Below are 24,845 nucleotides of genomic sequence, written 5' to 3' on the forward strand. Positions count from 1 at the left end.
CACCAGGCAGGTCTGGGAGGGAACCAGGAATCTGCTCGTGTATGAGCAGCCTGGGAGAGTCGAGTGTAGGGACATCGGAACACATTTTGAGCAACACCACAGTGAGGACTAGACATCAGGCTGAAATGCTTGGCTGAGTCTGGTGCTTAGTAGGTGCTTAATGAGTGTTTGTTGAGTGACTAAATGAATGGATGAATGAATGGATGGATGGATGGGTCTCATTTCTTTGGTCCTTGTCTTGACTGGGGCAAGTTGGGGCTGGGGTGCAGGTGGAGGCTCAGTCAGCCATCTGATCCTTGCCTCCCCTTATCTTCCCAGCCCTCCCTACAGGCTCTGCTGGATGACTGGAGCTGCCCTGGCCTGACGCGTTCGACATGGAGCAGGTGGGTAAGATTGTCCCCTGCGAACACTGTGAGACTAACATGCTTGCCCAGAGCCTCTGTCAAAACAGTTTCCACTCTGAAGAGGCCCATGGGACCAGGCACCAGGGACGCTGGCTTTCCTAAGTGGTTGCGTAGTTTGGGGTGGGGAGTAACTTGCAGTGTGAACCCTGATGCTGACATTCCTCCTGGGCAGAGTCTTAGTTTTCCTGTCTGTATCATGAGACAGTTGGACCATGTTTGTGTTTCTTAAACATCAGTCAGTCTGCTCTGCTTTTCTGAGTTTCTGTCATCGCCTCACCTGATCTATGACTTTACTGTTCTTTCAATTGACACTCTTTTTTTTCACTTATACTGAAACCAAACCGTTGGTCCCCACCCCAGATGGAAAACTGGCACCATGTCCAGAATAGAGAAGGACATAGAAGGTCAGGGTAGAAAATAAAACAGAAATGTTATTGAATTCTAGCTAGAGTGCTGTCTGCTGAGGGCTCTGTGCCCGAGGCCTGTTGTCTCTGTGTTAAAAAGGGCGATTAGAGCTCAGAGAGGTGTTAAAGATACCTGCAGAGTGGGGAATTTCTCCTTGAAGTAACTGAAGGAGTGAAAGGTTGAAAAGGGAGGTACTGTCTCACTCTGGGATCTGCTTGCTCTGAGGCCAAGGCCTGATACGAGTACACCTCGGGCACCTGGTATACATGCTATGGGAAAACAAACAAACCATTGTCTGGTTGGTTCCGACTCCTGGTGACCCGACGTGAGTCAGAGAAGTGTGCTCCAAAGCACTTTCAATGGCTCATTTTTCAGGAGTAGATGGCCAGGCCTGTCTTTCGGAGTGGCCTTTTGGTTAGCAGATGAGCATGTTAAAAAGATTAGCACCACCCAGGGCTCCTATGAGAAAGAAACACAGAGACCGAGTTGACTCCCTACGGCTCTGTGGGTCCCTGCAGCGCCTGAGGTTCCCATGCAGGATGGGATGGAGGGGGAGCGCAGGTGGGGGAGAGCAGGCCTAGAGAGTTGGTCCTTGTGAGGAAGTTGCCGAGCAGCTTACGAGCCAGGCAGTCCTGCGTTTTGTCCCAGGTTTGCTGTTGACCTGCTGTGTGTGTGGCCTTGTGTCATTTAACCTCTTGGAGTGGAGGCGACAGACAATCAGGATATGTGGCTCTGTTTCCCCAAAGCCATGTGTGGCCAACTTGGTACCAAATCTTGGAGCTTTTTTTTTTTTTTTTTTAAATATTTTATTGTGTTTTAGGTGAAAGTTTTCACAGCAAATTGGATCTCCATTTAACAATTTTTATACATATTGTTGTGTGACATGGGTTACAATTTTCATTGTCTGTTGGTGTTTTCTGTTCTGTTTGTTCTGTTTCTGTTGATCTGGTTTCCCTGCCCTTCCTTGACTTCTCATCTTTGTTTTTTCGGTAAATGTTGACCATCTGAGGTCTTGTGTAGTTGATTGGTTAAGAGACCACATTCCTCACGGGGGGTGATATTATTTATTTTATAAACCAGTCTGTTATATGGCTGAAAGGAGACCTCTGGAAGTGGCTTTAGTTTTGAGTTGAAAGGGTATCTTAGGGCAATAGTCTTGGGATTCCTCGGGTTTCTATCAATCTAGTAAATCTGGTCTTTTTTAGGAATTAGAGTTTTATGCTACATTTTTCTCCCATTCTATCTGGGACCTTCTACTGTATCCCTTCTGTTGCATTGAATTGTTGGTAGGTGCTCGCTTGGCACCATCTAGTTCTTCTGGTCTAAGGTTAGAAGAGATCATGGTTTGTGTGGGCTATTAATACTGTGAACTAGTTTCTTCTTTGAGTCTTTGACAGTCTTCACTCTCTTTTGCTCCAGACAAGTAGAGACCAATAGTTGTATCTTAGATGGCCGCTCACAAGGTTTTAAGGCCCAGAAGCTGCTCACCAAAGTAGGATGTAGAACTTTGGAGATTCTTTTCTACCTGTTGCTAAACGTCCAATAACAACTCCCTCACCCCAGCCCTGTGAGTCCATCTCCCATGGGAATGACTTTCTCCCAGTGGGTGGGGAACCAGGAAGCACAGAGCAGGAGTAAAGCCTTGAATTCAGACAGATGTGAGTTCTAGTCTCAGTTCCACCACTTCCTAACCCTGAAACCTCAGGCCAGTTGACATATTCAACACATTCTGAATGAGAGCTTAAACCATGCTGGGCATTGTGCCTGATGTCAGGGAAATGGTGATAAATAAGTCAAACACACCTTCTTGGGGTTTGTGGTCAGCAAGGGAAATGGTTAAAAAAAAAAAAAAGTCATTATGCTGATAATGATTTAGTCATCATGGTTGTAATAAATGCTGCCAAGTTATAGCAAGCAGTCTCAAAGGTGAAAGATAAGGCATTGGGGGAAATGTCTCCAAAGAAATGACATTTCAGACATGAAGCCTGGGCAGGCTTTGGCTCAGAGAGGTTAGAAGAGGAGAGGATGAGAATAGCACATGCAAAGGCCCTGAGGCAGAAAGGAGTGAGGCACATTGGGGGACTGGAGAGAAACCAGCAAGAGGGTGGGGCAGACCAGCTCCAGGACAAGGATGGAGATGGGGCAGGGCTGCATCTCACTGGCCCTTGTGGGGCCTTGTAGACATGCCAAGAGCTTTGGTCTTTACCCTGAGAGGTATGGGGAACCACAGCGGATTTTAAACGGGGGAGTCATGGTCAGATTTGCATTTTTCAAAGTCCCTCTGACTGCTGGGCAGAGAATGGATCACAGGGAGGTGGGATGGAATCAGGGTGACCGGAAGGAGAAGGCACAATTACTCGTGCAAGAGATGATGAGCGCTTAGCGATGGAAATGGACTGACACACTCCAGAACTAATCTCACAGGAGGATCTACAAGATTTGGTTCCTGAATAACAAGGAGGCGGAGGGGTGGGGGAGGTCCACGGCTGACCCCTAAGTTATTTCCTGAGGCTGGGTAGTAGGGATGGGAAATCTGTTTGGGGAGTGCTGAGTTTGAGGTGCTTGTAGGACACCCCACTGGAAATTAGACCAGTTCAAGTCGACTCCAACTCATGGTGACCCCCAGCGTTTTCTTTCTTAGTAATTCACTGTGTTGTTTTTGTTGTTGTTGACAGTGTACACAGAACATACACCAGTTGAACAGTCTTTTTGACACTGCAGTTCTGTGATGTCGCACGCTGTCACTTGTACAACCACTCATACCCTCCTTTCCTGAACTGTTTTCCCTTCATTACTATGAACTCACTCTCTGCTAAGTTTCTGGATTTTCAGTGGCTGATTTTTGGAGATGGATCTCCAGGCCTTTCTTTTGAGGGCCCTCTGCGTGGACTTGGATCCCCAACTTTTCAGTTAGCAGCTAAGGGTGTCAGTGTTCGCACCACCCAGGGACGCTCCGTGGAGATGAGGGGAGGTCATTGAACGTGCAGGAGAGAGAGGCTTGAGAGCCATCCAGATTAGTGACTCACTCAGCTCGTGGATGAGCTGTGTCTATAGAGGAGAGTGAAGAGTGAGGAGAGGGGAGGAGGGCCCGGGGGGAGCAGAGGCCGGGTAGCAAGGAGGGAGGAAGCCGAGACTGTCAGGAGATGGAAATGGAGCCGGAAGAGCACCCTGGACTATCTGCCCCCTGCTCCCTGGAGCCAAGGCAGGAAATGGTTTCAAGATCAGAGGGGGCTATTTGTTTCAAATCCTTTGTTTCTTTGACTGTCCAGTTGCTGTGAGCAGCCCCCAGGTTCTGTGAACGCCTGACGGATGGCTGGTATGTCCCTGAGTCAGGCCCTGGGACCAGATTCTGGGTGGGAGACCATTCCCTGGACCCTGAATGTGGGCCCCAGAGTCTGGCAACCACCTCTTCTTCACTTTGCCACGTGCCTTCCTGTCCACCTGCTGTCACCGGGATGCCACCGGGGATCTGGCAGGTAGCTGGTTCTCTGTGGTTGAGTGTTGATGGAATGACTGGGCTTCTTCCTATTGCTCCCCCAGGGACAGGGGGTGCCTGTCCTAAGTGCCCGCCCTAAGTGCCCGCTGGTGGCCCCTGCTTGCTCTGCATCATCCCCTCTCTCCTCATCTCCCAGGGAGCCAAGTTTTGCCAGTTTTTCCTCCAAGGGGCCTGGATTCGAAAGCTTGGCCCCATCAGCCCCTGGCTTTAGCTCAAGAGATTTCACACACATGGAGACACTACATCTGTTATGTTAGAAAATGGGCCACGGCCTCGCTGGAGCTGCTCTGTTCCTGAGCTGAACCCCTAATTACACCTGGGCACAGACTCCTCCCTGTGGGATCCCCTGTCTCCTGGGGCTGCATCCAGTTCTGACATCGTCAGCCACCCAAGACCGTGCAGAAGTGACCCCAGGTTCCAGAGGCCCCTGAAGCCTGACCAGCTGGTCATGCAGAAGGCCCCAGTTCTGCATGTCCCAGCTCTGCTCATGGCTGACTTTCCCACAGGGTGGGAGGTAGGGGAGGGGAACTCTGGCAATCACACAAATTGACCAGGTTGTGGCCAAGTGCTGGAGGGGCAGGAGAGGGCCAGATAAGTGGCCCCTGCTGTAAGTCAGACCCTCACATACCTTTTCTATTCATTATGTTTTTCAATTTTTATTTTTATTGTACTTTGGGTACAAATTTACAAAGCAGGTTTGTTTTACATTCAACAGTTCATCCACATTTGGTTTCATGGCCCCAATTACAATCCCCAACCATAAAAAGCTGTCCTCCCTCCTGTCCCTGTAACTACCTGCTCCCTGCGTCCTTCTTATCCATGCCTTCCTCTCTGTCCGGCTTTCCCTCTATGTGAATGCTGGCCCTCTGATATCCCATGGCTGATCGATCTAAGGGGTGCATTTCCCTAGAGTAGGTGGGTGCATCACCCTGGGGTAGGTGTTCTGCATGTAGGTCTTTCTGTTGGGCTAAGAGCCAGTCCACGAAATGAGTCCATTTCTAGGCCTGAAGTGTAACCCAGGGCCATAGTCTTGGGGTTTCTGCCAGTCTCTCTCTGACCAGTAATTCTGGCCACTTTTGTGTTTTTGAATTTTGTTCCACATTTTCCTTCCTACTCTATCCAGGATCTCCAATTTTGATCCCTTTCTGAGTGGTTAGCCTTGGTAGCGGGGCACCATCTAGTTCTCTTGGTTTCAGAGTCATGAAGGCTGAGGTTTTATTTATTAACTCTTAATTGCATTTAATATTATTTTACATTTATAAAGTACTATTTGACATTTTTACATTATTTATCACATTTAAGATATATGGACCAAACACTGTCCTAAGCCCTTTACAAATATCAACTCATTTATTCTCATAGCGGAGGGCATTGGTGAATCTGAGGTTTCCATGTAGGAGAGCCAGGTTCGAGGCCTGCCAGTACACGGCACGTACAGCCACCTCCCATCCGTCTGTGGAAATGTGTGGGTTGCTATGATTCTGAATGGGTTTCAGCAGAGCTTCTAGACTAAGTCAGACCAGGAAGAAAGGCCTGGCCATCTACTTTTGAAAACCCTATACGGATCATCACAGTCTGATCTGCACCCACTCATGGGGTGGTACAGGACCAGCCAGGGTTTCACTCCATTGTACACGGTGCCACTGTGAGGCTGACTTGATGGCAGTCACCAGCAATGGTGACAGCAGCCTGTCATAGCATCCTCAGGAGATGTTCCCTGTTATCACCCCCTGGTATGAGGGGCACAGCTGAGGCCCAGAGAGAAGTCACTTGTCCAAGATCTTGGTCTCAGCTATGCCTCCATTTTAGAGATGAGAAACCAAGGCTCAGAGAGGGGAAGGCACTTGGCTGAGGTTGCCCAGCTAGGAAGTGGAGGAGCCAGGATTGGATCTGATGTCTGTCTGAGGCCAGAGGCTGTGCTCATCTACCAGACAGGAAGTCAAAGCCAAGGACTGACTGCTGGGACTGCTCATGGGGGTGGTGGTGGTGGGGGCCGGGGTGAGGGCAGGGATGAAGTGCTGCTGCAGGCCGGGGTCCTGCCGCACCTGCCTGGGCTGGGACCCCTTGGTGATGTCTGTGAGCCACTCCCTCCGCATTCAACAGTGAGGTCCCCAGGGCAGCCGAAGCACCAGGCTCTGCTACGGATCTGACACCTCCTGCTGCTGAGGTCTGATCAGAATCTGGCTTCAGGGCAGGGGCCAAAAGTGAACCCAGGCAGGCCTGCTCTGGCCTGGCCAGGGCGGCAGACACCCAAGCCCCTCTCCTGGGCCCAGCTCAAGCCCTGCCAGCGGTGGTCTTCTTGGAACTTGGAGAGCTTCTGCTCACCCCAGTCTCTGACCAGGCTTCAGCCTTGGCCTTAAGCTGCACATTCCCCAGGGAGCCCCGGCCCGGCCCCGCGTGCCTGCCTGGCTCTCAGGTGAGCTGGCCAGATCGGGTTCCTGCGGTTTCATGTCCTGCATTGTTCTTGGCTGGGCCTTGGCTTATGAAACAGTAATGAGGGGCCCCTGCTCCCGCGGCCGGCCCCTCTAAGGTTTCTGCTGCCTCCGCCGCTGCCACCACCACCCACAGTTGGGGCCTGGGAGGGCGGCAGTGTGGGGGCCGGAGCCGGAGCCCCCCGGGGACGAGGGTGCTGACAGCTGTCACCGCTGGAGCCCGCTGCCCAGGTAACCCGAGAAGAGGCAGGCCGTGGGGTGCTGTGGCCTCAGTCTCCCACCACTGGGGGAGGGCCCTGCCACCCGGGAGATGGGAAGGGATGGGGGGGCCTTCTTGGAGGTGAGCAGCCGTTCCCCCTGGGCAAGCCCAGCAGAGCCCTGGCGAGCAGGCGTGGCCGTGCTGAGAGGGGGAGGTGACTGGAGCCGCAGTGGCCCATGCCCCTGCCCTCACCCCTTGGCCCTGGAGCCCCCTGCCTCTCCTTCAGTGGCCACATCTCTTTCCCTCCAAGGTCTTTTCCTCGCACCGCCTCCTCCCTCAGAATACCTCCTTCTCCCTCTGATCTTCCCCCATTCTTCAGGCCAGCCAGGCCTTCCTTCCTCCTCTCCCATGTCCTCCTTCACTTCTCCATTCCTTCTGGTGACACAGGATCCTCTGGGGTCCTTCTGCCCACTTGGCATCCTCAGGCACGCACACACACATACCAAGAGACACACATAAGTAATCATACATGCATGTATACACACATACGTTAATGTATGCACACAACACCTATGTGCACACATGCGCCTCAAACACGGGCCTGTATACATACATGGACCTGCACCTAGGCCCATACGTGATCACACACAGATACCCTGGCCAGTCCCAGCTTGGGTCCCCAGGGCCTCTCACAGCCTGCTGGGCGGCTCTCCTTGAGTAGTGTGAGATCCCGGGAGATGTCTGAGATGCTCCTAGCCTGCCTGGTGGGGGAGGGGCCGTGCAGGGAGAGGGGAGCCTGCACGTGGGTTCCGAGCTGCCTCCTGTCTCCAACTCTGTCCCAGGAGCCCGGGAGCCCTCCTAGTGCTGAGGCGCCTTACTGTGACTTGCCCCGTCGCCCCCCTGTACCCGAGGACCCGCTCAGTGCCTTGACCTCCAGCTGCCAGTCCGTGGTGGGCCCAGGCCTTGGGCCAGGGCCCGAAAGGTGAGTACAGCTCTAGGGCTTGGAAAAAGGCTCCCTGGGTTGGATGTCCTCACCCACTTCACCCTGCACCCCTCCCTGATGGCAGAAGCATCCATCTGGGGTGGCTGTTGGTGTGGGTCATGAGGTCAGTTAACTTGGCCTGGGCAGATCACACTGTCCCTGTTTATAGGTGGACCTCTGAGCCCACCCTGCCAACCCTGACTGTCTCCTCCTGCGGCCTCGTCCACCCCGCTGATGCTCTGAGACCTAGCTTAGCTCTGCTCTAGGGCGCAGGGCAGTCACGAACCTAGCCAGCAGTGGGTATGCAGTGGGTGTGTAGTGGGTGTGCAGTGGGTATCGGGCCTGCTCACATTTCCTGGTTTTCTTTGTACCCCAGGGCACCTGTCACCCACCTACCTGGCTATGTACACCTCTAGTCTCTAGAATCCCATGCAGGACCTTTTATCCTACAGGCCAGAGCCGAACTTTTGGGGTTACAGAAGGGCATGGCCTTGGGGTCTGGAAACCCGGGTTCAGCTTCAACTCCGTCCCTGACAAGCTGTGGGAACTTGGGCAAGTTTAATCTCTCTGTGCCTCAGTTTCTCTGTAAAATAAGGAGTTGAATCAAGTTAGCATTGCTGTGGGAACATATGTTCCTCACCGATGGGCAGTACTTAAAAAACAAAAGGTTCAGTCACCAAATGAATTCAGGGGAGTCTGGGATAAGCAAAGTTGAGTATCTTTCCTGCGGGACTTGTCAGAGCCTTTAGTTGTGAGGTGTGCATTGTGGCATTTAGGTGGCAGGAGATAAGAGAAGTAGGCGGTGTGTCCAAACTGTTTTCCAGGGTCATCAGCCATTACATCTTGTAGGTCATTCTGTGCTCACTTGGGGGTACTGCCAGCTCTGAGCCCAGAGGCCACTGGCTTCTCTAAAACTAGGCTTTCTCCGAAATCTTTCTTGTTATTCAAGCTGGTAGGTCCGTCAGTGCGCCTAGAGCCCTGCTGCGTCTCAGAGCACCCCCTTAGCCCAGCACCATTCTGCGATTCTCCGCGTTAGTCACACTGAGCTTTGGGGGTATCCTCCCCTACTCTTCCACCCCAGCCTGCTCCAGTGACAGGGGACTGGGGCTAGAGCAGCAGCCCTGGTTTACAATGCAGCACTGCCACTGCCTAGTTCTGTGATCTTGGCCAGTCTTTTTGACCTCTCTGAGCTTCTGTACAATGGGAGTCATACTCACTTGAATGGGAGGCTGTGTAGGAGCTAAAGGAGGTAGCCCACACCAAGTGTCCAGCTCCCTCTGCCGAGCCAGCGTACAGATTCCTGGCCCCTGGGCGATCATGTACATCCAGGTTGGGAGGGGGCATCACTCCTTAATTCTTTTGGGGAAAACGTCATGGGTCTTTGTCTCCTCTCCCAGGGGACCCCCAGCTGCCCCCAGAAGCAGGAGCCCAGAACTCGAGGTGGCGTCCTTTCTGGAGGGCTTGGCCTTCTCCCTGTCTGGCAGCTGCAACGAGGGCCCCGACTCTGGCACCAGTTCCAGCCCCAACGGTGACACCCCTGATGATACCAGCAGCTTGTCCTCTGTGGTGAGCTGGCGGTGGGAGGCAGGGGCTAGGAGCAGGCCACCCCTCTGTCCCCAGCCCCAGTGTCCCACCCAGACTTCCAGATGAGGCCTGACTGAGCCTCTCACAACAGGGAATTGGACTAAGGTCTTCTGGAGACTCGGCTGGTCACCCCAACTAGCCAGCTGGCCCGCTTGCTCCTGGGATGGGCAGGAAGCTCTGGCGGGGCCGGCCCAGGGTGGGAGTGGAGTTTGCCCTGAACAGGAGATGGAAGAGGGGCCCCAGGTGCAGGGATCTCGGGTGAACCACCAAGGTCGCTCAGGTCACAAAGGGCTGGGATGGTGGGCATAATGTCCAGAGCAAGGTGGACACTGGGCCGCTGGGCCCTGCCCTGGTCACACACTGTTGAGCCCTGTGACCAGCCCTGGCGTAGCCTTCCAAGGAACAGAGAAAATGGAGCAGGCTTGGGGGCCCTGATCAGGGCTGGGGGGCCATTTAGCCAGCCAAAGAGAACACTCGGGGGCCCTTCATCCACACGTTTATCCCGTAATGGCTGTCATGGGCAAGAGGCAGCCTTGTTCCATGAGACCATCAAGGGGAAGTGACAGGGAGGCTCAGAACACACAGTCTTGCTCTGTAGGCACTAAGTGACAGGCTCCATGCTGAGAAAATGGCAGGTATCTGCTCATGGGAGGCTCCCCACTTCTCTCTGGGTTCAAGGCTGTGATGGCCCCATTTTGGAGTAAGAAAATGAGGCTGAGAGAGTCGAAGCAACTTACAACCTGAGCCTACACATCTGGGCAGTGGTGGGGCTAGGATTTGAACCTACATCTCTCTGGACCCTGTAGGTGTTTCTGAGGGGTTGCTAGGTCAAGGTCCTCCCACCATGTGGCATCAGACTGACCTGGGGTCAAGTCTCCTCCCAAATATGCCACTTCCCAGCTGGGGGACTTTGGGCAGGTTCTTCAATTCACGCAAGCGCCTACCTCACCGGTTGACTGCACGTTAGCTGAGCTGATGCCTGCAACAGTGCTGGGCATCTCACAGGTGCTCTTTAAATGCTAGCTCCTTTCTTTTCTTCTACCCCTTGCTTGCCGGAGTCATAGACCCTGGGGTCCGTCTTCTTCCTCCCCAAACATGCTGTCTCCTTCCCTCCCCTGGCAGGACTGGGACACTGTTGAGAGGCAGGAGGAGGTCCCCAGCGCGGACGAGCTCGCAATAATGATCCCACGGAGGCCTCAGGAGGGGTCGAAGGCTGACAGTGCCCGAAGGGCTCCGTCTCTCCTTGCCAGGCCTCCTGTGGGAGGAGACACCGCAGGCCCGAGAAAGGAGGGTGAGTCCTTCCACCAAGCTAGGTTGGTCCCAGTGACCATAAGTGTGGTGATAGCCTGAGCCCAGGCAGCCATTTTGCTGACCATGTGGGCCTCTTGGCATGGCCCACATCTTAGCAATAGTAACAGTTCCCATATAATTATGGGGCAGCCATATGTGCCCTACTACCTGCTTTAAATATATTATCTCACAACTGGTGGGTTAGGGTCTTTGGATTCTAAGTGATGGAAGCTGGCTGAATATAAATGGAATGACTCGCATAAATAAAAAGTCTAGGGGCACTGACTTCAGGCATGGCTGGATCCAGGTGTTCAAACAGCATCAGAAATCTGGTCTGCTTTCTTCTGGTTGCCTTCTTTCTCAGCCAGGCCGTCCCCCAGATGACCATCAGCAGTGCCAGGCTGTCTGCTATCTCCTTACTGACTCTCACGGAAATCGGGCACCATCTTCCCAATGAGGTAGTTGAAGTCCCAGGAAGGGTTCTCTCTGGGTCACTGTGGTTCACGTGCGCACCTTTGTGGTGAGGGATGGGGTCAGGCTCTGTGCAAACCTCATGGCCTGAGAGTGATGGAAAGGGGATTCCCCAAAGGAAATCAGGGTGCTGTTTCTAGAGGCGAGGGAAGGCTGCTGGTCAGGCCGAGCCCACCGATGCCTGTGACAGCTGGTGAGGAGCTCGCTGGCACGTGGGCCCAGCATGCTGCCCCTCAAGCCTTGGGCCGTCAGTCACTACTACCCTGTGCTGCCTCCTGCTCTGTGTCTTCAGCACCAACAGGATTGGGGGATTTTGGGCAGGGGAATCCCGTCCTAACCCTGCCCGGAAATCCTGGCTTCCCAGATGCCTCTAGCATTCAGTCACCAAACATGGAAGCACTAAAAACAAAACCAAACTCACTGCCGTCGAGTCGAATCTGACTCGTAGCAACCCCTCCTTGGGTTTCCAAGGCGGTATCTCTATGGAAATAGATTGCCCAGCCTTCCTTCTGAGGAGTGGCTGGTGGGTTTGAACCGCCAGCCTTCTGGTTAGCAGTCAAGTGCCTTAGGCACTATGCCACCAGAACTCTTAGCTGTATGTAAAGCCTGGTCTAGACACCTGGGGCTTTCAGGAGGCATTCAACATGGTCCCTGCCCTGGAAAGCTCATCATTTTGAAAGCAGACAGACGGGAAATGATGAACAGCAGCCCAGGACAGAGGGAAAGCGATGAGCAGAGATCTGGGAGGGGGGAGGAACAGAGGAGAAAGAGACTCCTTCCAGCCAGGGAAGAATCCCAGAGGGGGGCCTTCTGGGCAAGGGCTGCCGTTCTAGCTAGGGAGACAGCCTGGGCAGAGGCTTGGAGGTGTGGCGTGGGAGTATCCTGGCACACAGGCCTGAGCACAGATGGTGATGCACAGATGAGCCAGGCCATACTGGCTCTCATAGCCTAGCCAGGAAGTTAGGGCTTCTTCTCATAAGTAGTAGGGAGCTACGGAAGGTTTTGGAAGAGGAGAGTGATGTACTCGGACCTGTGCCTTAGCAATTTCACTAGGGCAGAGGGTGGAGGATGAATTAGAGCAGGGTGAAGCTGAAGGACCAGAAATCAATTAAGACGTTGTTGTAGCTGCTGCTAGTCATAGACTAAATCATCGGTTAATGCTAAACCTGTGGGTTGTCGGGGAACAGGATATTCACACGCACCCAAAGTATCACCCCTCAGATTATGTATTGATGACAGAGGGAAAAAGTACCCTTAGGATGGAGAGAGCTGGCAGACACCACCTTAACTAAGTGGCCACTCAGCATCCCCACAGGGCAGCTGGTATCAGCTGCCCCTGCCTGATGCATGGGACAGGACAGGACATCTGTTCCAAGCCTTCCTGCTGACAAATCCTCACCTGCATCTAATCCTGAAGGAACATCAGGCAAACCCAAATGGAGGGGCTTTCTGCAAAATAACTGACCTGGACTCTGTGACAAACACAACCAAAAAAAGAAAAAAACAAACTCACTAATGTAGTCAGATCCGACTCATAAGCGACTCCTCTTTGGGTTTCCAAAGTGGTATCTCTATGGAAGTAGATTGCCTAACCTTCCTTCCGAGGAGTGGCTGGTAGGTTTGAACCACCAGCCTGCTGGTTAGCAGTCAAGTGCTTTAGGCACTACACCACGAGAGCTCCTGACAAACCCAAAGGGGCTGGAGAGTTGCTCTAGATTACAGGAGACTGCAGGGGCAGTGATGGCTCAGTGGTAGAATTCTCGGTTTTCATGCGGGAGACCCAGGTTTGATTCTCCGCCCGTACACCTCACGTGCAGCCACCACCCGTCTGTCAGAAGGTTTCCGTGCGGCTTTCACGCTCAACAGGTTTCAGCAGAGCATCCAGACTAAGACAGACTAGGAAGGACGGGTTGGCGAGCTTTTGCTGGAAATCAGCCAATGAGAGTCCTACGATCACAGCGGTCCAATCCGCGGCTCAGCGTGGGGATGACGCAGGACGCGGCAGCGTTTGGGTCTGTTGTGCATGGGGTCGCGGTGATTTGGGCGCGGACCTGATGGCGGCTAACGACAATAGCAACGTAGGAGGTTACAGAGACTTGGAACCCCTGTGTGATCCTGGGTTGCGTCCTGGATAGAAAAAAATAGAGCTAAGAAAGACAATAGGGCAGTTTGCGTATAGACTGTTTATTAGCTAACAGCATTGTATCCATGTTCTATTTCCTGAGTGTGATAATGGCTCTGTGATTAAGAAGAATGTGCTTGTTCATAGGAGATGCATATGGAAGGGTAAGGGGTAAAGTGTCCTGACATCTTCAGCAGGTTCAGCAAGACATAGCTGATAATAGGGAGGGAGGGAGGGTATTGGTTTCCCAGGGCTGAAACGATAGAAATACATCTCTCCCAGTTTTGGAGGTTAGAAGGCCTAAACCAAGGTATTGGCTGGGTCCTGCCCCCTCTGGAGGTTCTGGGGAAGGATCATTCCTTGCCTCTTCCAGCCTCTCATGGTCCCAGGACGTTCTTGGCTCCAGGCAGCATCACTCCATTCTCTGCCTCCGTCTCCACATGGCCTTCTCATCTTCCTCTCTGCCTCTCTCTCTTCTTTTAAGGACACCAGCCAGACTGGGTTAGGGCCCACCCTCCTCCAGTATGACCTATGTGAACTTAACTAATGACATCTGCAAAGACGCTTGTCCAAGTAAGGTGACATTCACAGGTAGCAGGGGTTAGGAGTTTGACATGTCCCTTTGGGGGACACTGTAACAAGTAGATAGATGGAGAACTCAGGTGAGACAGCTTGTCAACTGCTGGTGACTCTGGGTGACTGCTGCACTGTTCCTACCCCCGTTCTGTTGTTGTTGTTGTTATGTGCCGTCGAGTCGCCCCCATTCTGTAGCCTGTGCAATTGTTCAGGTAGGAGTTGGATGGATCTGAATTAGGGCCATGGTTGTGGATGAAGAGGGGACACAGAAGGATTTAGGAGGTGGACTTGACGGACTGGATGAGTTGGGGGATGCCTGGGGAGAGGACGCTATCCGGTTCAGCACTGGCCTGGGTGTCTGTGTGGACAGCAGAGCGCTTCACTGAGGGGAAGGATGTGGTGCTCAGTGAAGCCTCAGGGATGGGATGTAGGTGATGCTCACTCGGTCGCTCAGCAAACGTCTGCTTATTGCCCACAGTAGATCATGGCCGAACAAATGAGATAATCGTGAGAACAGCAGCAGTCAGGACAAGCAGGTCAGCGACACCTAATGGATCACACCTGTTATCCCCATAACACCTGCTGACCGCTCTGGGCTTCCCTGACTTCCTCTCTGCTGGCTCTCCCCCTTCCTTACCGGCTGGTCCTTCTCAGTCTCCTTGGCCAATGCCTTGTCCTCTGCTCACCCATTAGATTTTGGCTTCCCTGAGCCCAGACCTGGTCCCCATCTGTTCTCTCTCTACACACTCAGCTCTTGGATTTCAATACCATGCAGAGTGGACACTGATGACTCTTTTTTTTTTTTTTTTTTTTAATTTTTATTGTGATTTGGGTGGATGTTTACAGAGCAAAATTCACTTTCCATCCAGCAGTTCATACAGCGGTTCATGACATTGACTCAATTTCCCACAATGCAACAGCTGTCTTCCCACTTCCTCCCCATGGTTACCTCTTCCCTGTGTCCTTCCCCCCATGCACTCCTGCCCCCCGAGCTGTCTCCCTGTGCAGACACAGCCCTTCTGTTCTCCCATGATTGATCCCTCTAAGGAGCGTATCTACCTAATTAAATGTTCAGCTCACAGGCCTGTCTTTTGTTTGGCAGGAAGTCACAGGAGACACTGATGACTCGAGTGTCCCCCTCTGGCTTGGATCTCTTCTCCGAACTCATCCATCCCCCCTCCTACTGACCTCTGCACTGTATGAGGTCACCTCAAACTCAACCAAAACTGCACTCTTTCTTTCATGCACGCAAGAGTCCTTACTGAGCACCTACTGTGTGCCAGGCTCTGTCCTGCTACTAGAGAAGCCCTGGTGAACAAGACAGACAGACAAGGCCCTGCTCTCATAGAGCTGACAACCTGGAAGAGGGAAGGGAGGCAGAAAGCAAAGAAATAAATAAAAATAGTCCTGAGAGTGGAAAATAGTGTCAGGAGAATTAGGACAGCTGCTGTGGGAGCAAATGACCAGGTGGGCAGGGAAGCCTCTGGGGGAAGGGGGCACACTGCAGTTGAGATCTGAATGGCCAGAAGGAGCAGCCAGTGTGGAAGTCCTAAGGTGTGAACAGCGGTGGTGGGTTTGAGGAGCAGAGGAAGGCTGGTGGCAGCAGGCTGGTGCAGTGGCCAACCAACCCCTGGGTCTACCCTCTAAATTGGGTTCTCCTCTGGTCTCTTCTGAGTAGCTCTGGTGGCGTAGTGCCTAAGACATTTGACTGCTAACAAGAAGGTTGGTGGTTCAAACCCACCAGTCACTCTGCAGAAGGAAGACTGGGCAATCTACTTCCGTAAAGGTTTACTGCCTTGGAAACCCAAAGGGGGTCACTATGAGTTGTGATTGACTAGATGGTAATGAGTTTGGTTTTGGTTTATGGTCTTTCTATGTCAGTGAAGAGTGTCAGCATCCATCCAGTGGCTTAGGCCCCACATCTCAAGTTGTGCCAAGTTCTTCTCTTTCCTCACCCTTTATGTCCAAGTCTTCAGCACTTCACATCAGTTGCTGCTGAGTCGGTCCTGATTCATGGGAACCTATGTGTGTCAGAGTAGAACTGTGCTCCACGGGGTTTTCAATGGCTGCTTTTTCGGAAGTTGAATGGCAGGCCTTTCTTCCAAGGGACCTGTGGTGGACTCGAACTTCCAGCCTGTCAGTTAGCAGCTGGGTGTGTTAACTGTTTACACTACCCAGGGATTCCCCTCCTCCAAAACGTACCCCAGATCTGTCCCCTTGTTGCCATCACTACTACCATTTCCTGGCCAAGCCACCATACGCCTTGCCAGAATTACTGTGGCACCTTCTCAGGGTCTCACATGTCTGCCCTGGCCCCTTCAGCCCATTCTACCCCTAGCAGTTGGAGCCACCTTTGAAAACCACAGATCAGATCTTGTCACCACCATTCCCCACCCCTCACCCGTCAGGCCCCGGGGAGAGGGTGCAACCAAATGCCTCCCTAGGGTGGATGTGGTCTGAAAGGACAGGCTGGATTTTGTACCCAATACCCACTTTCTTGCTCTTAAATTCTCTGGGCAGTGGTGCAGGTGCGGGTGGGGGCTCACTATGTGACCCATTTAACCAAAGGCGGTCACCATTGTCCACCCGACAGCAGATTCCCAAATTGCAGGCAGGGGACCAAGGCCCAGGAGGAATGAACTTCTGTGATGCGGGGGCCTCTTCCAGTTTGCAAACTGTGCTCTGTGGGTGGCTCTGCAGACCCCCGCAGGCTGAGTGACAGGGCACAGACTGCCCAAAGACAACTGCAGAGCCAGCTCGAGGGGGAATGCAGTTGCCCTCGAGGGGGAATGCAGTTGGTGAAGTCTGCTCTTGGTGGGCTAGGCTCAGAGATGGGTGGGCAGATGGATCCCTCGTCCTTGGCTGGTGGGAAGGCAAGACGGTGCCGCCATTATGGGAAACAGTTTGGCAGCTCTTAAAAAGGACAACACAGGATCACCGTGGGACCCAGCAATTCCACTCCTAGGTATATTGTTGTTGTTGCTGTTAGGTGCTGTGGAGTCGACTCCTACTGACCCCACATAGAACAGAACACACCACCGCCCAGTCCTGTGCCGTCCCCACCACAGTGGGTATGCTTGCGCCCATCGTTGTAGCCACTGGGTCAGTCCATCTCATTGGGGGTCTTCCTCTTTTCTGCTCCCTCTCGACTCTACCAGCATGATACCCTTCTCGAGGAACTGGTCCTACGGATGATGGGCCCAAAGTAAGCAAGACAAAGTCTTGCTATCCTCACTTCTAAGGAGCAGTCTGGCCGTACTTCTTCCAAAACAGACTTGTTCTTTCTTCTGGCAGTCCATGGTATATTCAGTATCCTCAGCCAGTGAAAACCTGAGTCAATAGCCAGGGGAAATGAAAGGAGCAACTCAATCAGATACTTGGACAGCAGTGTTCATTGTAGCGTTATTCACAATAGCCAAAAGGTGGAAACTGCCCACGTGCCTACCAGCCGGCGAATGAATAAACAAAATGTATATATGTGCAATAAGGAGCTCTGGTGGCGTAGTGGATATGGCACTTGGCTGCTAACCAGAAGGTCAGCAGTTCAAACCCACCAGCCTCTCTCTGGAAGGAAGATGGGGTGATCTACTGCCATAAAGATTTACAACCTTGGAAACCCAGTGGGGGTCACTATGAGTTGGAATCAAGTCAATGGCAGTGAGTTTGGTTGGGTTTTTATATTACGTGCATATTGCTCAGCCATAAAGAGAAATGAAGTATTGATATATGTTATCACATAGCTGATTAAATGATTCCACTTATGGGCTATGGTGGCGTAGTGCCTAAGACACTTGACTGCTAACCGGAAGGCTGGCAGTTCAAACCCATGAGCCACTGGTCAGAAGGAATGTTGGGCAATCTACTTTCATAGTGATATTGCCCCTGGAAACCCAAGGAGGGGTTGCTATGAGTCAGATTTGATTTGACAGCAGTAAGGTTTTCAGGATGATGAAAACGTGCTGGTAGCGATCACACAACATTGTGAATCTAATCAATGCCACTGGATTTTATGAGTAAAAAGTGTGAACATGACAAATTTTATGTGATATATGTTTTATCACAATTAAAAAATAAAAATAAAAGATGAGTGGGGAAAGCCCGAAGCTGGATTGGGGCACCAGCCCAGCTGCCAGCATCTGGGAGTGCTGGCACACACTGTGTCAGCTGGCACCCGTCTCCAGGAGCACCTGCTGCATGCCAGGCATGCTTCCAAGCCCAGAGGATGTGGTGGAAAACAAGAAAGCGTGTCCCCCACCCAGATGGAGCTTTTCAGAGCACGTGATTAAATAAACACATAGACACAGAGTATGATTACTGAAGGAAATGAATAGGGATGCTCCGGGCCGGCTGACCAGGGAAGGCCCTCTGAGAAGGAACCAGATGAAGAGAACACTGCTTCAGCTGTGGGAGCAGCAAGTGCAAAGGCCCTGGGGTGGGACGTGCTTGTGGGACTGAAGGGAGACCAGGGAGCTAGAGTGGGGAGAGTGGGGGGGATGGTACTGCAGGGGCCGGGTGGGCTGGGGGGCTGTACAAAACCGCTGGCTTTTGTTCTAAGTGCAGTCGGGAGCCCCTGAAGTTGTCTTGTCTTTTTTTAATTTAGATACACTTTCAGATTTAAGAAGAGTTACAAAGGTAGTGCAGAGAATTGCCCTGTGCCCCTCGATTGTGGTTCCCCAATGTTAACATCTTACAAGACCACAGTACAATGGTGAAACTTCGGAGACTAGCACTAGTACTGTACTATCAATGGAACTACAGGCTTTGTTCACTTCTGCCAGTTTTTCTATTCAAGTCCATCTTCTGTTCCAAGATCCAATCCAGGCAGGATCCTATGTGCTGCTTCTTTGTGTCCCCCTTACTCTCCTCCAATCTGTGACCTTTTTCTTTTTTTTGGTCTTCCTTGTCTTCCCTTGAAAGGTTTTAAGTATGGGTGACTTAACCAGGTCTGCCTGCGGCAAAGATCTCCCAGATGGAGCGATGACATTGGGACTCGAGTGCATGTGTTTGGGGCTGTTGCAACCATCTAGATGGAAAATGAGGGTGGCTTGCAGTGAGGAAATAATGAGGGAGGCAGACAGATTTTAAAATACAGTTATTTAAAAATTGTGCTCTGGGTGAAAGTTTTACAGAAAAAGTATCTTTTCATACAACAGTTCATACACATTTTGTTTCATGACATTGATTTCAGTCCTGTGGTGGTTAAGTTTGTGTGTCAACCTGGCTGGGCCTAGTTGAGTGGCTGGGCAGCTGGATGTAATATTCCCCATGATGAGACTGGTAATCAACTCCATGGTGGAATCTACTGGGAGCAACTGAGTAGCTGCCTTAGAGATGTGGTCTGCTTCCTGTATACAAGCAGAAGCCTTGGGGAACCGTCTCTAGCTGATGGCATGCTTGTACCCTGTATGTAGCCAAGTCGTCGTTCAGCAGCCTGCCATGCTCTGCCGACCTTGGAACTTACAATGGACTTGAAGTAACGGCTGCTGTGTTGTTGGTAACATCGGGACTGTGTCTTTTTACTTGTCAACCTTGGGTTTGTCAGCCTCAGCAGCCAGCAGCTGAGTGAAGAAAAGCCTTCAGCTTCAGTGGGCGGGGAGCAGGAGGCAGAGCTGTAGCCCAAGGTTGAGGGACTTTCACCCAGCCCCTAGAGCCTGGCACTAGGTAACCAGAACAAATCCCATAATGTAACAGCTCTCGTCCCACTTCCTCTCTGTGGTTACCTTTTCCCTGTGTCCTTCTTTCCTATGCATTCCTGCCCTCTGAGCTATCTCTCTGTGCAAATACTGCCCTTCTGACCTCCCATGGTTGATTGTTCTAAGGTGGTTGTTGTTAGGTGTCATCGAGTCGTCTCCGACTGATAGCGACCTCACGCACAGCAGAACGAAACACTGCCCGGTCCTGCGCCAGCTCCATGGTCCTTGCTATACTTGAGCCCATGGTTGCAGCCACTGTGTCAATCCATCTTGTTGAGGGCTTTCCCTGTTTTCATTGTCCCTCCTCTTTGCCAAGCATGATATCCTTCTCCAGGGAATGGTCCCTTCTTACAACACGACCAAAGTAGGTGAGACGAAATTCGGCCATTCTCGCTTCCAAGGAGCATTCCGGCTGCACGTCTTCCAGGATGGATTTGTTCTTTTAGCAGTCCATGGGACTTTCAGCATTCTTTGCCAACACCACAACTCAAAAGCATCGACTCTTTGGTCTTCCTTTTTCATTGTCCAGCTCTCACATGCATATGAGGCGATTGAAAATACCATGACTTGTGTCAAGTGCACCTTAGTCTGCAAGGAAACATCTTTGCTCTTCAGCACTTCAAAGAGGTCCTTTGCAGCAGATTTGTCCAATGCTATGCGATGTCTGATATCTTGACTGCTGCTTCCATTGGTGTTGACTGTAGAACCAAGTAATACGAAGTCTTTGACAACTTCAATATTTTCTCCATTTCTCACGATGTTGCTTATTGGTCCCGTTGTGAGGATTTTTTTTTTGTTGTTGTTGTCGTTCTGAGGAGTGTACCTCAAAAACCAAAAACCAAACTCACTGCCGTGGAGTCAGATCTGACTCATAGCGACCCTTCTGTAGGTTTCCAAGGCAGTATCATTACAGAAGTAGATTGCCCAACCTTCCTTCCAAGGAGTGGCTGGTGGGTTTGAACCACCAGCCTTCTGGTTAGCAATCAAATGCCTCAGGCACTATGCCAGCAGAGCTCCTACCTGGTGTAAATGTTCACCTTATACACCTGTCTGTTGTTTGGCTGGAAGCCATAGGAATGAGTTCAATTCCAGGCCTGAGGGGTGACTAGGAGCCATAGTCTTGGGGGCTTCACCAGTCTCTATCAGACCAGTAAACCTGGTCTTTTTTATGATTTTGAGTTTTGTTCCACATTGTTCTCCTACCCTCTCCAGGATCTCCTGTGCTGATCCATTTCTGAGTGGTTGACAGTGATGGCTGGGCACCATCTACTTCTTCTGGGCTCAGAGTTCCTGGGGTTCTCATGGTCCACTAGTCCCTTAGACTTTTTTTTTTTGAATTGTGATTTGGGTGAAGATTTACAGAGCAAATTCACTTTCCATACAGCAGTTCACATATACTTTTGTCTCATGTCATTAACCACAGTTTACCACAATGCAACAGCTCCCCTCCCACCTATTTACCCCATAGTTACCTCTTCCCAGTGTCCATCCCTCCATACACTCCTGCCCCCTGAGCTGTCTCCCTGTGCATAAGCAGCCCTTCTTTCTCCCATGATTATTCTCTCCAAGGAGTGTGTCTACTTGAGGTAAATGTTTAACTCATATGCCTGTATTTTGTTTGGCTGGAAACCACAGGTGTGGGTTCAATTCCAGACCTGAAGGGCAGTTAGAGACCATAGTCTCAGTGGTTCCACCAGGCTCTATTGGACCAGCAATCCTGGTCCCCCCCACCTTTTTTTTCCCCTCCAAATGATTTTGGGTTTTGTTCCACATTGTTCTCCCTCTCTATCAAGGATCTCCTACATAGATCCCCTTCCAAGTGGATGACAGTGGTAGCCAGGCACCATCTAGTTCTTCTGGTCTCATAGTCATATAGGCTGCAGATCGGATGGTGTACCAGTCGCTAGGACTAATTGTTTCCATGAATTTTGGTTTTCTTCATTCTTCTTTGCTCTGGATGAGGAGAGACCCATTGCTGAATCTAGATGGCAGCTTGCTAGCTTTTAAGATCCCAGTCGCTACTCACCAAAGTAGGAGGTGGAACAATGTTTTGTATAGTATGGTGGAACAATGTTTTGTATAGTATGTTATGCCAATTGAGCTTGATGTCCCCTTCAACTATGGTCCCATGCCCACATGTTCAATTACTCGGTCCCTCTGGGTAGCTGGCTATGTGACCAAGCAGTGACCACAACCTTGCCTCTTGTCAGCTCTACTATACACCTGGGAATTCTGATCATTCACATAAACTTATAAGACCATTGTCTGCCAACCCTATATATGTTCTTGGATATACTCCCCATTTCATAGACATACCTAATCATTTAGCCTGTCCACCCATCTATCCATCCATATACCCATGTTTGCCTTCATTGACAACGCAGTACTGTATGTGCAAAAGGGTTCATATTTGTTGTCTGTACCTCCCATGTACCTCTCTATGTCTTTCTCATCCTCAGTGCTGCCATATTGGTCACTCACATTTCGTACATCGCCCTTCTCTTCACCCAAATCAATACTTATCTCTATCTATCTAACAGCGTTCCCTTCCCTCCCCTCCCACTCCTGGTAACCAACAAAGAAAATTTCCTTCTATAGATAAACCTTTCCTTAACTTTTACAATAACGGACTAATACAATATTTGTCCTTTTGTGATTGACTTATTTCACTCAGCATAATGTCCTCCAAGTTCATCCACGTTATGCAGTGTTTTGCAGATTCTACATTATTCTTTAGCGTTGCATAGTATTCCATTGTGTGTATGTACCATAGTTTGGTTATCCATTCCTCAGTTGATGGACATCTAGGTTGTTTCCTTGGACTAATTTTTTCCATGCATTTTTGTTTTTCTCCATTCTTCTTTGCTCTGGATGAGGAGAGACCAATTGATGCATCTAGATGGCTGCTTACAAGCTTTTAAGACCCCAGTTGCTACTCACCAATGTAGGATGTGGGACAATGTTTTTGTGTAGTATGTTATGCCAGTTGAGTTTGGTGAGACAGACAGATCTGAAATGTATTTCTGGATGGTTCGGGGGTATGCAGGGGCCACTGGCAGCTGAGTGGTAAAATTCTCGCCTTCCATCCAGGAGACGCGGTTTGAATACCAGCCGCCACCCATCTGTCAGTGGAGGCTGTGCATCGCTGTGATGCCGAACAGATTTCAGCTGAGCTTCCAGACTAAGGCAAACTAGGAAGAAAGGCCTGGCAATCTACTCTGAAAATCAGCCAGACCAAACCCTAAGCATCATAACAGTGCAATCTGCAACCTGTCACGGGGATGGTGAGGACAGAGCAGTGCTTCATTCCATTGTGCGTGGGGTTGCCAGTGAGTCAGGGCCAGCTGGAGGGCAGCTAAGGAAATCCGGGGCATGCAGGTGGCAGCCATCAGGGACCATGGTATGTCATGCTGCTCTGTGCTTTGTCCCTGCTTGACACTGGGAAGCCAGCCCTCGAGGATTCCAGCTCAGAGAGGTTGGCGGAGGCAGGCTTTGAGCAGAAGAGGTGAGGGCATCTTAAACAAGGTCTTCAATGAGCACAGTTGTGGCTCCTTCAAGATAAAGCCACAATACCCCTTACTTCTCTCCTGAAGCACCAGCCCAGTGACAGTTGCACAGCTCGTTGCCAACCCATGCTTGATGACCAAAGGGTTGAGGGCGTGGAGGGTGACAATGGGGTCATGGTGATCCCATCATTGGGATGGGAGTTGTGAAAGGGCAATTCTGTTAATCCCTTGGTGCAGCACTTCTGAACCTGGATCTTGTTAGAGGCTGGTTCTGATACTCTGTGTCGGATGGGCCCTCTGCAGTTCTGGAAAACTTCCAGGTGAAGCTGATGCTGTCAGAGCATGGACCACACTTTGAATGGTGAGCCTTACATGGGTCACCAAGGCTCTTGCACTCCAGCGCCCATCCTTGTGGCAGCCCTGGGAGGAGCCTCTGGGGTAGGGTCCTTTGGGGAACAAGGAAGAGGTGCTTTCTAGAGCTTTTCCACGTGAAAGAGGCTCATCAATAGAAACTGAGGGACTTTCTTGGGGTCCAATTGCAGAAACTTTTCTCTGGGAGTTTGGGTCTTCTCTGCCTGTGAGCCTTCACTGTGTGACCTTCCAGGTCTGGAGTCTGCCCCACCTGATTGTGTCAGTCAGTCTTAATCCCAAATTCCTGACTCCAGCCCTTTGTCCAGTTGTCCTTAGTCAGAAGGGTGCATCACTTGGTATGGACAGTGGGGTCTCTAAGGAAAAGGGTGTGGGGTCTTGCCTGATCATCTGTCCTAAGGGACGAAGAAAGGTAGGCTGTGAGAGTGGCTGGACCTCTCCTCTTACCTTGTGCCTCCCTCTTCTCTCTCCAGACACAAGCTCTGGGAGACAGCACTGGGCAAAACTCCAGGGAGAAAGTGGGTACTTCTCTTTGGACAGGCTCCAATCAGCGCCAACCCAGGCTTCCTCCACAGCACCACAGAGTGGAGCTCAAAGTGCCATCCCCCAGGCTTCCTTTCCCCATCGCTCTGTCCAACGGGACATTGCCCAGGTTACTTCTACACAACGAGACAAACCCCGAGCCTCCTCTCCTCCCCGAAACACCCAACAGGACAACTCCAGAGCCTCATGCACTGAAAAGGACAATCCCAGAGCTTCCTCTCCTTCCCGAACTACCCATCGTGATAACCCTAGAACCTCTTCCACTCAACGAAACAATCCTCAAGTTTCCTCTCCCTCCAGAACCACCCAAAAAGAAAACCTCAGAACCTCTTCTGCCCAACAGGACAACTCTCGAACTTCTCCCACTCGTACGCCCCAACAGGACAACCCCAGACTATCCTGTTCTCAACGAGACAATCCCAGAACCTCTTCTCCCAACCGAACCACCCAACGGGACAACCCCCGAACATCTTCTCCCAACCGAACCACCCAACGGGACAATCCTAGAACATCTTGTGCCCAACGAGACAATCCAAGAACCTCTTCTCCCAACCGAACCACCCAACGGGACAACCCCAGAACATCTTGTGCCCAAAGAGACAATCTCAAAACCTCTTCTCCCAACCGAACTACCCAATGGGAGAACCCCAGAACCTCTTCTCCCAACAGAACCACCCAACAGGACAACCCCCGAACATCTTGTGCCCAACGGGACAGCCGCAGAACATCTTCTCCCAACCGAACCACCCAACGGGACAACCCCAGAACATCTT

General features: G+C 51.4%; 1 protein-coding gene across 1 annotated transcript in view; it reads left to right on the forward strand.

Moving 5' to 3' along the window:
• The first annotated feature begins 374 nt into the window (after window positions 1-374).
• Window positions 375-24,845, forward strand: part of LOC103197771 (TRIO and F-actin binding protein) — a 65,915-nt gene continuing 41,444 nt past the window's right edge. The window contains exons 1-7 of the mRNA XM_007941749.1: window positions 375-492; window positions 4,202-4,285; window positions 6,579-6,721; window positions 7,779-7,918; window positions 9,316-9,484; window positions 10,625-10,793; window positions 24,105-24,843. Of these exons, the coding sequence (XP_007939940.1) occupies window positions 375-492; window positions 4,202-4,285; window positions 6,579-6,721; window positions 7,779-7,918; window positions 9,316-9,484; window positions 10,625-10,793; window positions 24,105-24,843 (1,562 nt within the window). The remainder of the gene's footprint in view (window positions 493-4,201; window positions 4,286-6,578; window positions 6,722-7,778; window positions 7,919-9,315; window positions 9,485-10,624; window positions 10,794-24,104; window positions 24,844-24,845) is intronic.

Source organism: Orycteropus afer, unplaced genomic scaffold, assembly GCF_000298275.1.
Source record: "Orycteropus afer afer isolate SDZICR_OR568_19922 unplaced genomic scaffold, OryAfe1.0 scaffold00083, whole genome shotgun sequence".
Lineage (NCBI taxonomy): Eukaryota > Metazoa > Chordata > Mammalia > Tubulidentata > Orycteropodidae > Orycteropus > Orycteropus afer.